Consider the following 15,099-nt stretch of genomic DNA (forward strand, 5'->3'; position numbering starts at 1 on the left):
CAACCTCTCCATGCCACACAGCCTGCTGAGGCTGGGGTGCATCGGGACTAGGGACGCAGCCCCTGTCCCACCACGGCAGAGGAATGCTGGGTCTGACATCCCATGGACAGGACTTTCATGGTTTGTAGGCATCCAAAGGTAGGTGAGATGATCCTGCCACAGGGAACTCTTTCCAAAAAATCAGCATCTTTTTTTTTTTTTTTCCACGTTTTTTGAATGGCCGTAGACCAGAAGACTGAACACAGACCAAGCTTAACGCTCCCGCAGCCCACATGAGTTATGCAGTGATAACCTACTCCCTGCGCATGCAGTCGGGCATCTTTTGAAACAGAGGAAACTGCTTCTGAAGCAATCGCTCTCAAAGGCCCCCTTTAAAAATTCACCACTAATTGCACATAATTAACAGAGATTGGAGGAACGGGTGCAAGATCTGCTGGAATCGCTAGCAAGCTGTGGTAGCCTTGAGTCTTTCAGTCACTTCTAAACCAAATTTATAACTGTTTTTGGTGCTGGGTTGACAGCACCAAGTAACGAGAGAATACGATAGGTAGAACTGTTAGCAAAGGGAAGTTTAGTTTTTTTATTTCAGATTTTCACATCTCTGCAAGTAAACAACCAAAGTGTGCTATTTCTGTTTGATCTAGTAATTGTAGTTTTCAGCCCCTCGCAATTAGGTGACTGAAAGAGCAGTAAGGCCAGGGCAGATTCCTACACGCAGCAATTATTAGGACAGGCATCGATGGTGTAGAGGTAAATAGTTGGCGTGGAAGATAGTTAATGCATATTGCACAAAATAGACAATATTCACTACATATAATAGACTATATTTTATAAGCATTAGACACATCCTCTGCGTTTGTATGGGGGGTATATATGGTTTCTAGGTAGGCATATCCTTGTTTATGTGGAGATGTCTAAATACACAGCTGGATTCACACTCACAGTGCCAGTACCTCAGTACTTTTTACCTTTTACCCATGGCACATCCTCTAGGATGCAGCTTGACAGTAATAATTGTGTGGTTGGCTTGATGCTACTTGATAAAATCCTGAGAATGGAGGAGCGTAAGGTGCTTAGGCAATGCTTAAGTTAATCTCATGCCTTCCCAGAAAGCTGAGCAGCCAGCTAAGCAGCTATTCCTGAAAGAGGAAGGAAAAGATGGAGCTCAAGATGGGAAGCGTCCTGCTGTCTCTTCTTTTCTGGTACAAAGGTATGCACTTTGCCTCCCGAGAGGTGCTTTCTGATGTCCCTCTTTGTATTCCTTGTTTCATCCACTCCTCTTTGTGCTGCTGGGGGCTGTGGGGTACGGAGTGAGCTCCTCTCTGCACTCTCATGGAAGCATAATAATAATTCAGAGAAAGGAAAAATTGTGGAGGAGATGTGTAATTTATGTACATGAGTGAGCAGCGTTCTTACAGCTCTATGAATATTCAGTAGTACAACTCTGTCTTACAAAGTAATTGCAGAGTAAAAAAATTGCCATGTAATTTGTCAAAATATGAATTTGCACAGAAAATTGTAGTGCAGCTGAGCCAGTGAGTAAATAATAATGCTGATTTGAAAAATGAGGTACAGTAGAATATGAAAGACTGGTCCTTCATTAATCAAAACTCTTGATTAATCAAAACCCGATCATTTTCTTTAGCAGCAAGACATTGCTGATAGAGATCTGCTTTTTCTTAAAGGCTCTTTCAGGTATTTTGTCCTGGAAAAGAATTTCAAAGGCTCTTTAAGAATAAAAAGCAATCAGAAGTTAAAAAGTAAATGGGAAAAGTGTTTATCAGTCTTGGGGCTTTCTTAAAGTTACTTTTCAGAAAAGTAGCGATGATAGCAATTAAGTGGGAGCTAGAAGACAGAAATTTCAGGGTGATGGTCTCCTTCCGTTTTAATTAACCCAAATTTGGAATGAGGAGATCATTTTTGTATTGTGTTTGAACTTCTGACTTATTCAAAGCTGACAGGAAAGCTCTGAACGCCTTAAGGATGAGGTTGCTCTCGCTGGGTGCTATGCAGTATCTACAAACATTAACATGTAGCTGGAATATGATGTGTCAGTGTGGGACAGATTTTTAAAGTCCTCCTCTATTTCCATCACTTATTTTGGTCTACCAAATGCAACGGGCAGGAAAGCGTTCCTCAAGTAGCCGTACCTCCATTTCATCCTGGTATGCTCAGATGTAGCCTGCTCCAATTAACGGGTCTTCCTTTTCATCTTCTAGCCAATAGTTGTTCACTGCCCTCGTACCAGATTTCTCAGCTGTCCTTCATTTCACATAGAAATGTTACTGGTGCCTGAGCTTCTTGGAAGGGGGTTGTTACCCAGACTCCAGCACTTTTTCCCGATGGGCGGCATTACTGCAATTAGCCCTTGGAACGAGCTTGTACCTTGCTCTGAAGCCCAGGCACAGCTTGCTTTTAATAGACACCCACACATCAGGATATTTTCAGAGAGCCTGCAGTGAAAAATCACTTGCAGGATCACTTTCCAGGCGTCACTATTTTGGTATTTATTTTTTCCTCCCTAGTTTACTGCTTTTTTTAATCTACTGTGTTGTTTTCATATTTTCCTGTGCTCCACGGCCCAAGCAGCCCCTTCCACGTGATCGGTGGGCAGCGACCCTTTGCCCAGGCCCCCCCTCTGGCCCCCTCCTCTCTCACTATGGAGAAGGTGCTGGGGGGTCAGCCCCGAGCCACCTGCCCCGATGCCACTATAAGCTCCTTAGCGATTTTCTCCAGCAGAGCCAGCGGCTTAGAGGAGCACCCCGGCCCCCGCGCTTTGGCTGGGCTCCCACGTGCTGGGGACCCTTCTGAAGCAGCAGCAGCAGCAGCAGCAGCAGGAGGATCCTGCACCAGCACCCCAGAAGCCGCCAGCCCCATCTGTAGCACCCCAAGTCGGGGGTAACACGAACACAGTTGGGGCATGTTGAATGTGACGTGCTGGTGCCACGTCGCTCCCTCCCAGCTCATCACACGTCGGGGAATAGGCACATCTCAATAGTTAGAAAGGGTGCATTTTTTTTTTTCACCCCTTTATATTTTTCACAGCTTTGGAAAATCAAAACCAAAAACCAAAAGCCCAAACCCGCCTTCGGATCGCACTAAATAACATCTTTAGTGCCACCCTTTGGCACAGCTGATACATCCAGCAAAATTACTAAAATTGCTATGCAGGCGATGCTCTGCATAGCCAAGTGAGAAGGAACAAACACGTCAATAAGATCAGAAAAGGCCAAAAATTTTCAAAGGAACACTTTGGAAAAAAGATAATTGCCCTGCTTGAAAGAAGAAGAGGGGAAAAGGTTGATTTTTTTTTTCTGATTTTTTTTTTTCCAAATATTTTCACAACATAAAAGATTTGTAGAAACACTGTGGAGACAGCAGGTGTAAAAGTGAAATGACTATGAATTAAATAGGTATACTCGTCCTTATTTATATAAGGTTTTTATAACTTTGAGAGAAATACCAGAACATATTAAATGAAACATGATACAAATGAACAAAAATGGAAACCAAATTAAAACACCATTTAAATAAAGAAAATTAAATACAAGTGAAAACAGGAAAAAAAACCAGAGCAACAAAATACATGAGGAAAAAGGTAACAGTATTAAAGCACGAGGGAGGAGCTGAGCGTGACGGATGAGCCCCTCTCCCCTCTGCAGCGGTGCTGGCGCTGCGGTGCCTCTTGCCTGCGGTCGCTGGCTCTAGCGCTGAGCAGCAGCCAGGGGAAGCAGGCTGAGCATGTGGGAACCCCTGGATGAGCGCCCTGCTTTCGTGATGCCTGTGTGGCACCCCAAATCTTGCGCTGGAGGCAGATCTGAAGACTCCAGGGTGGCTCCTGCCTGCAGATGAAGATAACTCGCCTCCTTTTTCGGAGGGCTTGGGACCCTTTGGGTGCAAAATGCTGTGCAGCTTCGTGGCTGCTTTGCAGGCGGAAAGGTGCAGTACTGGTGAAAAGGGTGCCCCCACCAAGGGCTCATCACGGCCCTTTCCTGGCTGCATTTGCCCCCTTAGGAGGAGGTTTCCCACTCTTTGGAGATAAAGGTGCTCTTTGCTCTTGGCCCTCTGTGTTGCATTACCTAACTGCTTGCTGAGGCTCTGTGTTGTAGTGCTCAAGAGAGAGCAGCACCTTTCCAGAAACGTGATAAAGCCAGTGCTATTCTTTCCATTCTCCTCTTTTATTCCCGAGACAGCTTTTCTGGGGCCACAGTCACATCTCTCCATGTTTTAAAATGCTTTCCTTCCCCCTGTACAATGTCCCACGCATGCAGGAGGGAAGGAGCTGAGCAGCTGCGCAGGAGCAGCCACGCAGGGAACGTGCTGCACCGTGCAGGCTGTGCTCTCCACTAGGAGAAGCAGGGAGAAAGTGGTTTTGCTCATCTCTCTGAGCCCTGTTCAGTGGAGATGCTGCTTGCACAAACAAGAGGTAACGTTATTTTCCAGATGAAGAGCTAGGCCACCTAAATTGTCAAGTCAATAAACTCATTAACATTTTCCACATACTGTGCCTGCAATGAGCAGGCAACTTACCGACTTACTCCGGTAAATCGAGTGACCGATGTTTGCTCTATGCTTTATTTTAATTCTCCATTTTATGTTACAACGTGCTTCCTGATCCTTGTACATTTGCCATTAATTCTAGCCACTCTAGGAAGGACCGCTTGCTGTCGTGGCAATATGGTCAGGATGTTCAACGCGATTTCCCAGCAGTGACCTTCTTGAGATGCGCTCAGCCTTTACCCGTGTTACTTCTGGCCACACTTACCTTCCTCCTTTCTATCTTGTGTTTAGTCACATTCTCCATGACCAGAGATTTTCCGAGACCTGCACTTTTCTGTTCCTGTCACTAAAATGACAGTGCTTCATAGCATGGCAGCCTGTTGCGCTCCTGCCTGCCCATTCTGGACTTGATGTGAATCCCTGCTCGTTGTTTGCAGCCACACAATGACCCCCGGTGTTCAGACAAGCACCTTGGCCTTTGCAAATTGCAGGGCTCACACAAACCTCACTTGGGAAACTCCTGTGGTGGTCATTGAGCCATCACCGGGATCCTGCCCTGAAGAGCACTGCAGTCTGGGCTTAAACCAGACATCGCACTGCTAGAAAGAGGAGAGAAGGGGAGAAGCTGAGGAAAGACATCCTGTCCACCAGGATGGGCACCCAAATCCATGCACAGGTGCTTACCTGAGCGCCAGCCCCCACGTGCTGTGCTGTGAGGCAGCATTTGTGGCCAGCCGTGTGTTGGATGTGTCTCACGGCACGTGGGATGGAGGGACAGGAAAGGGGCAAGCTGTATCTCCCTCTCTCTCATGAACGCGCAGAAATAATGTTTTATTTCACTGAACTGATGGTTTGCCAAATGTCTTGGGGCACTTCAGGGGCTGTAAATAGGTCTCTTTCCTTTTTAATGTTTCTTTCTTTCTTTCTTTTTCTTTTTTTTTTTTTTTTTTTCAATCCTGTGCTTTTAAAACAACAGCCTGCGGCGGCCGTGCAGGACTTAGACTCTTCCACGAATTGCAGCAATTCGTTCTGTCTGACCTACAATTACCAATTATCTTTGTAACCTTCCTTGAAGGCAAACACGCTCACTAAAAAAGCACGCTGGCCATCACATTTTTAGACTATTGGCAGCTAGCTTTCCTCTTCATTTCCTTTGTAGGACAGGGCCCATCAGAGCTGTAAACACACCAATATATCAATTACTACTTTTTCCAGCCAACTGCAGGCAAGGGCATCGCTCCCTTTGCTTTCCTCTCCCAACACCAAGGGCTCTCAGGCCACGCTGCCCAGGTGGGACGTTTGGAGGTCTGCTTAACGGTCCTGGGAAACTGAAGCAAAGGCAGCCATCTCTGTATTTAAAAATGTTTTTATGTATTTCTTTACCATTTTGTTCCTTTATAAGCTCTTCTTTCAGGCTCTTGATACATTCGAGCTCACTATCAAACCCTAGGAGCCGTTGCATTTCAGTAACAAACAGAGCGTTGTATACAGTTTATATTTCAGTTGATTATAATTGCACAGCATTTGTGAATCTTTTGAGACGAAACTTGCTGTATAAATGCAAGATGTAAATTACCAGCATTAGTTGGACCTTCCTAGGCTCAGCAAAGTAACAGTGTGTGAATGAATAAATCATAACTAGATTTCAGTGAATAATTCAGAGCCTAATTCATTTGATAAAAAGATCCTCTTTTCCTATTCACAAAACCTCTGTTTGGAGATTGCTGTATTCTCATGGTTTCTGTATGCAAGATTTTACCTGCTCCATAGCTTGGTTCTTAGTGGCTTGGAAGTTCATTGTGGGTATTGGAAATGTGAGGGCTGACATCTGACTTGTATTGATGAAGTATCAGCAGTCACAGGAGCTTCTAAAAATGATTTTCATAGCTGTCTGGACACTATTCTGCCAGCCCAAATGCTATTAAAATAGTCAGCTTTGGACTTCACGGGGAAGTGGGAGAGCCCTTTCAGCAAGGAAAGGGTTTGTATAAAAAAAGCCATTGCTCAGGGACGGGCAGATGATAAAACAGGTCAGGTGTTGCAAAAATAGCAGCTCTTCCTCTACAGCCACTGCACCTCCCGCCCCCCTCTCCCCCTCAAAAAAACGAAACCAACCAAAAAAAGAACAAAAAGGAGTCTTGCATGTAAGACTGCTTGGGAAGACCTATTTACATTTTGTTTTCCTCCGTCTCAGTTCAGAGGGAGGGCTCTCATGACAGCCACCTCTAGGGAAGTCGTGTCCCCTCCGAAGCCACCAGTGACCGGCAGTGGCTGCAGGCTGGGATTTCACCCTTCATCAGCTCACAAGTTCTGTAGGCAAAATGGGAAATAAAAACTTTAGGGCAGGAAGATGGAAAGGAGGAATAGGAGCAACATTAGCTGGAAAGCAGAGGCTGAAGCTAACGTGGATTTGTCCTCAGGATGTTTCAGGCATGTCTGATCAGAAAGAGGAGACATCAAAGCCATCAGAAGGAAAACCCATTGGGAAGTAGCAATGACATGGGCATACAGAGTGTCCTGTTCCTGCCCATGCTGATACCCATGTCCTCTTGCTTTCCCCTGGCAATCAGACTGGGGAGAGGCATTAGATTCATCAGTCCTTTCTCCCTTTATTTGTACCCAGTTCAGGAGTAATACTCCTTGCATTTCCTGATGTTCGCGGGCAGCATCTTCATGTCTGAACTCTCTCTCTTCTTCCCTCCATGCCTCCTGCCCCAGCTGCGCTGGCCCTCTCCCCCGGCGAGGTAAGTCCTCACGGCTGGCTCGGCTCCCACAGGTGGCAGGAGAAGCAGCAAGTGCTCAGCACCTCCAGGGGCCAGGTGGAGTAACGCGGGGTGGGTGTGGGACCACATCCGCCGTGGGTTTGTTAGCAGGTTGAGGGTGCTGGTCGCCTTAGCTGAGGCAACTTTCAAATCTTTGTATTTTGAAATTCTTCCTATGCCTTCTTCACGCAACAAAAGAGTGAATCTGGGTTTGTACCCATGAAGGTCACCCGAGTTTCACAGGCAGCATTTAAGAGCAGCTGTTGGCATCAGGGAGTAAAATCTGACCCCCAGAAGGTATATGGTGCCAGGGTCTCCTCTGGCTCCCTCTGCAACAACCTTCCACTGCCACTCTTGCAGGGTCCTTTTGGGGGCACCCAGCTGGGAGCTGGCTGCTGGCGCTCGCTCGGTGGCATGGTTTGGGGGTCCTGAAGTCTGCGGTGACACTGTGGTTCAGCAGCAGCCAAGTAGGTTGCAAAATTTAGCTGCAGACACCTTTTATTTCCCTGTGGATGTCACCCTACGTGACCACACAGGTGACTAAACTCGCTTCTGGACTCGTTTTTAGCTTTGTGTCATTATTGTTGATGATTGTTTATTTATTTATTTATTTATTTATTTTACTTTCCCTTTAGGATGAGAGACTGGAGCTGTGGCACAGCAAGGCTTGCAAATGCGATTGCCAAGGAGGTCCTAACTTGGTGTGGTCCAGCAGGACTAACAGCTTAGAGTGCATGCCAGGTAATGGGCTATCCCTCTTTCAACAATTGTTGCGTTACGGTCTTCAGCAGCTTCCTCCATTTCACCTTGTGTTGTAATGAGGACGTTACAGCAGTGCTTGCTCCAAACCCAGCTGCCAGTGGGGCTGGTGGAGCTGTGCCCATGGGAGGTGCAGGGTGACCATGAGCCAGCGGAGGGGCAGCAGCAGCCCAGGCCTGGAGAGGGTACCTGCTGTCCCTGTAGCCCCCAGCACTGGTGCTCCAGCAGACTGCCCAGGGAAGCTAATGGATGTGCAGAATTTGCTTTAGGAAACTTCTTGTACCACGTGGGTTGACTTCCTCATGCTGCAGTTTGGCCTATGACTTCTTCTTCTCTCCCCAGGGGTCAAAGAAAATGGTTTATCCTTTCTTTGCAACATCTTTTTAAGCAATAGGTGGCCGTAATTAAGTTTCAGTTTTCTCCGGACTGCTCCTGCCCAGCTCCTCAGTGACCCAACTTCCTTGATTTCTGTTCATGCTCTTTCCTCTACAACTGCTCCTCATTTTCTCTGAGGTGTTACCCCAGAAAGGCTTTATTGGTGCCAGACTGGTCTTTGGATTTAGCTCATGTGACCCACAGAACCACCCTCCCGTCTACACCTGTGTCACATTGATGCCCAGAGGGATTCACAGCTCTGTCCAGGTGCCACCGAAAGAGGTATCTGCCTTATGCCCACAAGCAACTACCTCTTCCCAGCTCCTGCAGGAGGCCGTGCAATGGCTGGAGGTGTGTTTTGCTGCCCCTGGTTCCCCAGGGGAGATGGGGGGACCGGCCACCCCGGCAGCCAGTGTCTGGCCTTGCTGCTCTGCCAGAAGACGAGGGTGGGTGGGTTACCCTGGAAGCACTCTGAGTGGAGCCAAGACGGGCTGGAAAGCAAATAAAAACATGCATTTACAAGAGACGGAAGAGATGACATCGCCGGCAGAGCTTGCAGAAATGAGAGGGGGAAAAAAACAGGTGTTCCTATCCCACGCTGGTGTTGGATGTGAAGGCTTCCCACCCGCGGCGTGACTCAGCGGATGAGCGCAGAGGCTTTCCAGCCGTCCTCACCCAGCCGTCTGCTTCCCCTGAGCTCTCTCTTCCTCCATGTATCCCACTCCCACAGAAGCTCAGGGCTCAGCCGGCTGGGGCATGGCCCGCAGGCTTCTTCCCTGTCCAAAGAAACTCCCAGGAGAGGATTCATCTGCCCTGGGCATGGGTCAGCATTTCAGGTTTTCCACACCATCCCTCAGTTTTGTCAAGATTTTTCTGTCTGCCACAGTATGAAAAGGACATAAAACTATTAGAGAGCATACAAAGGAGGGCAACAAAGGTGGTGAAGGGTCTAGAGGGCAAGACGTATGAGGAGTGGCTGAGGTCCCTTGGTTTGCTCAGCCCAGAGCAGAGGAGGCTGAGGGGATGCCTCATGGCGGCCTGCAGCTCCCTCACGAGGGGAGCGGAGGGGCAGGCGCTGAGCTCTGCTCCCTGGGGACAGCGACAGGACCCGAGGGAACGGCATGGGGCTGGGACAGGGGAGGGTCAGGCTGGGTGTTAGGGAAAGGTTCTGCACCCAGAGGGTGGTCAGGCACCAGGGATGTGGTCATGGCACCGAGCCTGCTGGAGTTCAAGGAGTGTTTGGACAGCGCTCTCAGACACCTGGTCTGATTTTTGGGTGGTGCTGTGGGGATCCAGGAGTTGGACTTGATGATCCTTGTGGGTCTCTTCCAACTCAGGATATTCCATGATTCTGCGGTTCTGTGTTGGCCTTGTGCAGGGCCACGTACCCTCCACCACGCTGTCCCCTGACCATGCGTGGTGTCCCCTTTCCCCTCCATCCCTCCTGCCAGAATTGAGCAGCCATCTTGCCAACCATCTTTGTCACTGCATCTTCACGAAGCCCACAAGTGGTGGGTAGGTACCTGCGGCCCTTCTGTCCTTTTCTGAGTTTTGCTCCATTCAGAAGGCATCCCTTGCGCTTCCATATCCTACACGTATAACCATATCCCTTTGCATGGAGCTGTGTAAGAATATTTTGGAGAAATACAGGTTACCACACACTCCAGATAACCACATAGGATCCCCCTGCTTCCTGCAGTCCTGGTGTCATGCGTAAATGATAGCATCAACACATTCAAAGCACTGCAAAGCCTTGTGGAAACGCTGAGTTGCAGGTGGCGCTGGATAACCCATTCAGAAGTCCTTCTCGTGGTGGTTCCCTACCAGTGCTTACTTCTGGGATGCCAGCCTGTTCTTACGTTGCATACTCTCGCTGTTTAATAGTGTTTTTTTTTTTACCTTAATGGCATGCAGTTCTCAGTCTAAAGCCTTGCAAAAGCATGGTAGTGCACTGCTGTCACTTGCACCAAGGAGGGGTAGGCAGCAGATTTGGCTCTGTTTGATCCAGCTTCAGTTGAGGGAAGGGACATGTATGTGAAAAGAGTGGCTCCAGACCTCCTGGCCAGGTTGGGTGTGAGAGACAGCTCTCACAAATTATCATCTTGTAGCTGAATAGAAGGCTTCCTCCTTGCATAAGGAAGGTCTGTTTCCTGGATAATGCATGTTGCACAACTCCTTGCCTGTGACCATGCTGTCTGGGGTGGGTTTACAGACCAGCTGTGCTGGCGTTGTAGCAGTGCTCTCTCTGCATGGCCTCACAGCCACTCGATGAGTTTCCTTCAGGTCAGCAATAAAGGCATTATGTGGTGTAGCCGGTTTGGCTGGGCGGGCACCAAGCATCTGCTTGGGGGTCTCTGTGTGCAGCATGGCACTGTGCGCCAGAAGGTGACCTGCTAATTGCATTGCGGTTGTGTGATCTGTGGATTAGTGTTGCTAAAAGTAAAACCACGCTGCCTTTGAGATAAGCCTGCCAAGTAGTAAACATGTGGGGCCACCTCAGCTGCTCTCTACAAGCAGTTTCTTACACAGAAAACTTAACCAGTTCCAGGGCCCCCAGCACAAAGAAGGACATGGGCCTGTTGGAATGGGTCCAGAAGAAGGCCACGAGGATGATCAAGGGGCTGGAGCACCTCTCCTATGGGCACAGGCTGAGGGAGTTGGGGCTGTTCGTCCTGGAGAAGAGAAGGCTGCAGGGAGGCCTTATGGCAGCCTAACAGCACCTAAAGGGGGCTACAGGAAAGCTGGGGAGGGACTCTTTGTCAGGGCGTGTAGCGATAGGACAAGGAGTAATGGCTTTAAACTAAAAGAGGGTAGGTTTAGATTAGATATAAGGAAGAAATTCTTCACTCAGAGGGTGGTGAGGCCCTGGCACAGGTTGCCCAGAGAAGCTGTGGATGCCCCATCCCTGGAGGTGTTCAAGGCCAGGCTGGATGGGGCTTTGGGCATGATGGGGGGGTTGAACTACATGATCTTTAAAGGTCTCTTCCAACCTAAACCATCCTGTGATTCTATACTTCTATTTACTGAACTTCATTTAATGTGGTGGAAAAGCTGGTGGGGGCATGATTAACTGTCCCCAAGAAGGCAGGTGGCTATAAATCCACAGCATGGTTTTACCCCTGCCACCACATCACATTCAGCCCTTCAGAAAGGTGAAAGCTAATCTGTTTCCTTCTGATTGTCTCTTTAATGTCATATAAATGCGAAGTGTGTGCTGTGGGTGCAGAGGTTTCAAGCAGCTGGTACTGGCCGTTGTTAATGGACTTGGTGTTTCCATGCCTGGAGGAAGGCGGGACAGCAGCTGTGTGGTTTTTGGGGGAAAATACATTAATGAGGGACCAAGTGAACAAAATATGTTAATGAGATATTGACATGCAAGATACTGGCCTGGTGGAAATTGCTGATGAGACTTCGACCGTCCTGCTGGCATGCTTGGGCATTGTGCCAACCAAGGGGCAGTGGCTGGAGGAGGCAGTGGTCACACTGTGCCCTGGGTGTGCTCTGACACCCTGCTCATTTTGTAACCAAGAGGCATTACACCACTCTGTCAGACCTGGCCAAGGCTTGAAAATGACCCACCCATGAGCAAAGCTGCACAGAGCTTCACTTGCTCTTTTATTTCCCTTGAAATGAGCCATGCTGATATGGCATGAGGGCACCACACATGCAATGAGTGTGTCCCTGCTCCCCTATGGAGCTGGGCTTGGTAGTCTGAAGATCTGAAGGCAAAAACTCACAAGGAGGTCCCTGAGCCTTCCGCAGGGCCAGGCATTACACCTCACTGACACCGAACTACCTGCACATTTTCCATAAGGCCAGACCACCTCCAAATACAAAGATAATCCCCATAAGAGAAAATGCAGGAGATCTGAGGATGCTTGTGGAGGGATGATTGGAACAGGCTCAGCAATTTTGCTGTGTAGGCACAGCTGTATATCAAGACAATGAATGGAGGAGCTGAAGCTCAGCAAGAAAAGCCATGCCAGACATTTCTAAAGGACCAGGCAGAGGCGAATAGCCTGGAGGCAGGATCAAGGACCATGGATCCATCCTGGATCTGCTTGTGCCTGCTAGCAGGAAGAAGGAAATTGGGAGATCACAACATCTGAATAAAACCTTCCCCCCAAAATGCTGCAAGCAGTACAGACTTAGGCAGTTTAATGACTGCATGCAAGAGGAGTGAGATATTAAGCCATTGTGTCCCCTGGGCAGAAAATTCCGTAGGGGTTGTTGTCCAGGTTTAAGAGCATCCCCTCCATCCTGGCCAGAGAGGGGAGGGTCCAAAGAAACCACAGAGGTTGTTGACAAAAGAGCCAGGCAAACACAACCAGGAGGCGGAGCAGCTCAGTCCCTGATGGTAGCATGTTTTCTCCCTTGCTCTGCAGAGTGCCCCTACCACAAGCCTCTGGGCTTTGAGTCCGGCGCTGTCACCCCTGACCAGATCAGCTGCTCCAACCCCGAGCAGTACACGGGCTGGTACTCCTCATGGACAGCCAACAAGGCCCGCCTCAATGGCCAAGGCTTCGGGTGAGTCTGAAAATACCTCCCTGTGCACATGGGGTCCCGTTCGTGGGCACAGGGGGGGGCGGCCCCCAGGCAGCATGGGGCAGGCAGGGTGGCCCGGGTGATGGAGGAGGGTGCAGCGGGGCCGGCGGTGTCCCCCCAGGTGTGCCTGGCTCTCCAAGTACCAGGACAATGGGCAGTGGCTGCAGATCGACCTGAAGGAGGTGAAGGTGATCTCGGGGATCCTCACGCAAGGGCGTTGCGACGCCGACGAGTGGATGACCAAGTACAGCGTGCAGTACCGCACCGACGAGAATCTCAACTGGGTTTACTACAAGGACCAGACCGGGAACAACCGGGTGGGTAGACTTTGCACGTCGGCCACTCGCAGTGGTGGTGAGCCACTTGGTGGCATGAAAGTGTTGGGCCTTGGGGGAAAGCACCTCAAGACAGGGGGGCTGTGGGAGAAGCAGGGTGGATGGGGCTCGGGGCTTACCCCATGGCATGCAGGGCTCCAGCCCTGTGGCCATCCCCCTGCTACGGTGACAGTGAGCGTCACACTGACCCGCCTGCCCGTGCCTCTCTTGCCAGGTTTTCTACGGCAACTCAGACCGGTCGTCCTCAGTGCAGAACCTGCTGCGGCCGCCCATCGTGGCCCGCTACATCCGCCTCATCCCGCTGGGCTGGCACGTGCGCATCGCCATCCGCATGGAGCTCCTCGAGTGCCTGGGCAAGTGCGGCTGAGGCCCCGCCAGCCCTGCGTGGTCCTCTGGGACAGGAATGAGGAGGTGTCCGCCTGTACGGCCACCCCATCTCGCTGTTGATGTGTCCTGCAGTGATGGTCCTGCAGTGTAAACGCCCGCCCTGCGAGTGGAAGGGCTTTCTTGAATAAAGCATTGCTTTATGCCATGCCTGGTGATAAAGCTAAACCCTACTGTAGAAGGCTTTTTTGTTTGTTTGTTTGTTTTGTGGGGCACGCACCAGCAAAATTGGAGTGGTTCATTGCAGGTGATCTGCCTCTTGTGACCTCTTCTGATCTCTATGGGCAGAGAGCTGCATGGCTGCTGTGTGGGGCAAAAGATGAGATGTGACTAAAACTAAAGAGATACGACCAAAGAGATCAGAAAAGCCTTTGGATGTCTGTGAAATTCATCACATTTTATTCATTCACAGGGTGGATGTTTCTGTCATGATTTCCTCCTCCCCCCCCCCCCCCCCCCCCCCCCATAAAGCCAAATAATAACTGTCAGAAAACTAGGCTGTTCTGGCAAGTCTGAAAACTTCTCGTCTACTATACCAATAGTATGAAGTCTGTGGCAATGTAGGAAGACCAATCCCCACCTGCTGAAATGATTATTATTGTGTCACCATATCACTCATGCTTCTCCCCCCGTCCTCCCCCAAAATGAGTTTTGCCTATCCACAAATAGGTTGAGGGGCACGTTTTCTTAATAAGAAATCAGTAAATCCATGGGGCTCTCCATTAATGCCAGCACAGCAGTCCAGGCAAGCTCTGCGGGGAAGGTCAGCAGAAGCACATGCCCTTATATACCAAGACACCATGCTAATATATTTGCCACCACATGACTGAGCCTATATTAGGATATAATAAAGCCTCAGAGGAAGGAAAGACTGTGCAGGTAGAAAAGGCCTGTGCTATCACTCTTCCAGCCTCCCAGTTTCAAACGGGACAGCAGACCCTTTTTCCAGACTGAAATGTACGGCGATAAATAAGGTGGAACTAACAGGCACACACTGAATTTCACAGCTCATTTGCGTCCTGCCTCGCCCTGTCCTTTGCCTGCACTTCACCTCTCAGCCTGGACGGGGAAGGGACCTGCTGCTGGCTTTTATCTGCAACATCAAAATGGTGCCTGCTAAAGCAGGCGTTTCTCTTCTCATCCGAGCTATGCCACTCGCTTCCTAATTGACCTCCAGAAATTCACTTAACCTCTGCCTCTTATCTAAAAAGAGGGGTGCTGAGAGCCTTAATTAATTAAGTGGTCCTAAAACGCTTTTAGAAGTGCACTTGACTTCCACCTCTGCATAAACACAGCATATTGAAGTACGAGTGCGACTGAGGGCATTATTAAAGCATGATAGAAGCAGCCAAAACACAATTACACAAATGCAAAGATTTTCCTCATAAAGTTGAACTTTTCCTAGCACAGCAATGTCATTTTAATTTTGGGCACAGATG

General features: G+C 49.2%; 1 protein-coding gene across 4 annotated transcripts; it reads left to right on the forward strand.

The window, feature by feature from the left end:
* Nucleotides 1-838: 838 nt before the first annotated feature.
* On the forward strand, nt 839-14,092 carry RS1 (retinoschisin 1). Of its 4 annotated transcripts, XM_080576445.1 has the most exons (6): nt 839-1,210; nt 7,219-7,244; nt 7,898-8,003; nt 12,782-12,923; nt 13,063-13,258; nt 13,491-14,092. In XM_080576445.1, exons 1-6 carry the CDS (start codon nt 1,159-1,161, stop codon nt 13,641-13,643), a joined length of 675 nt encoding a protein of 224 aa, XP_080432571.1. In that variant the 5' UTR covers nt 839-1,158; the 3' UTR covers nt 13,644-14,092. The 4 variants fall into 4 exon arrangements, with proteins under 4 accessions (XP_080432571.1, XP_080432568.1, XP_080432569.1 ...); XM_080576442.1 differs by having other exon boundaries at nt 13,063-14,092; XM_080576443.1 differs by lacking the exon at nt 839-1,210 and having other exon boundaries at nt 5,149-7,798; nt 13,063-14,092.
* The last annotated feature ends 1,007 nt before the right edge of the window (nt 14,093-15,099 follow it).

Source organism: Anser brachyrhynchus, assembly GCF_964034855.1.
Source record: "Anser brachyrhynchus genome assembly, chromosome: 1".
In the NCBI taxonomy this organism is placed as follows: domain Eukaryota; kingdom Metazoa; phylum Chordata; class Aves; order Anseriformes; family Anatidae; genus Anser; species Anser brachyrhynchus.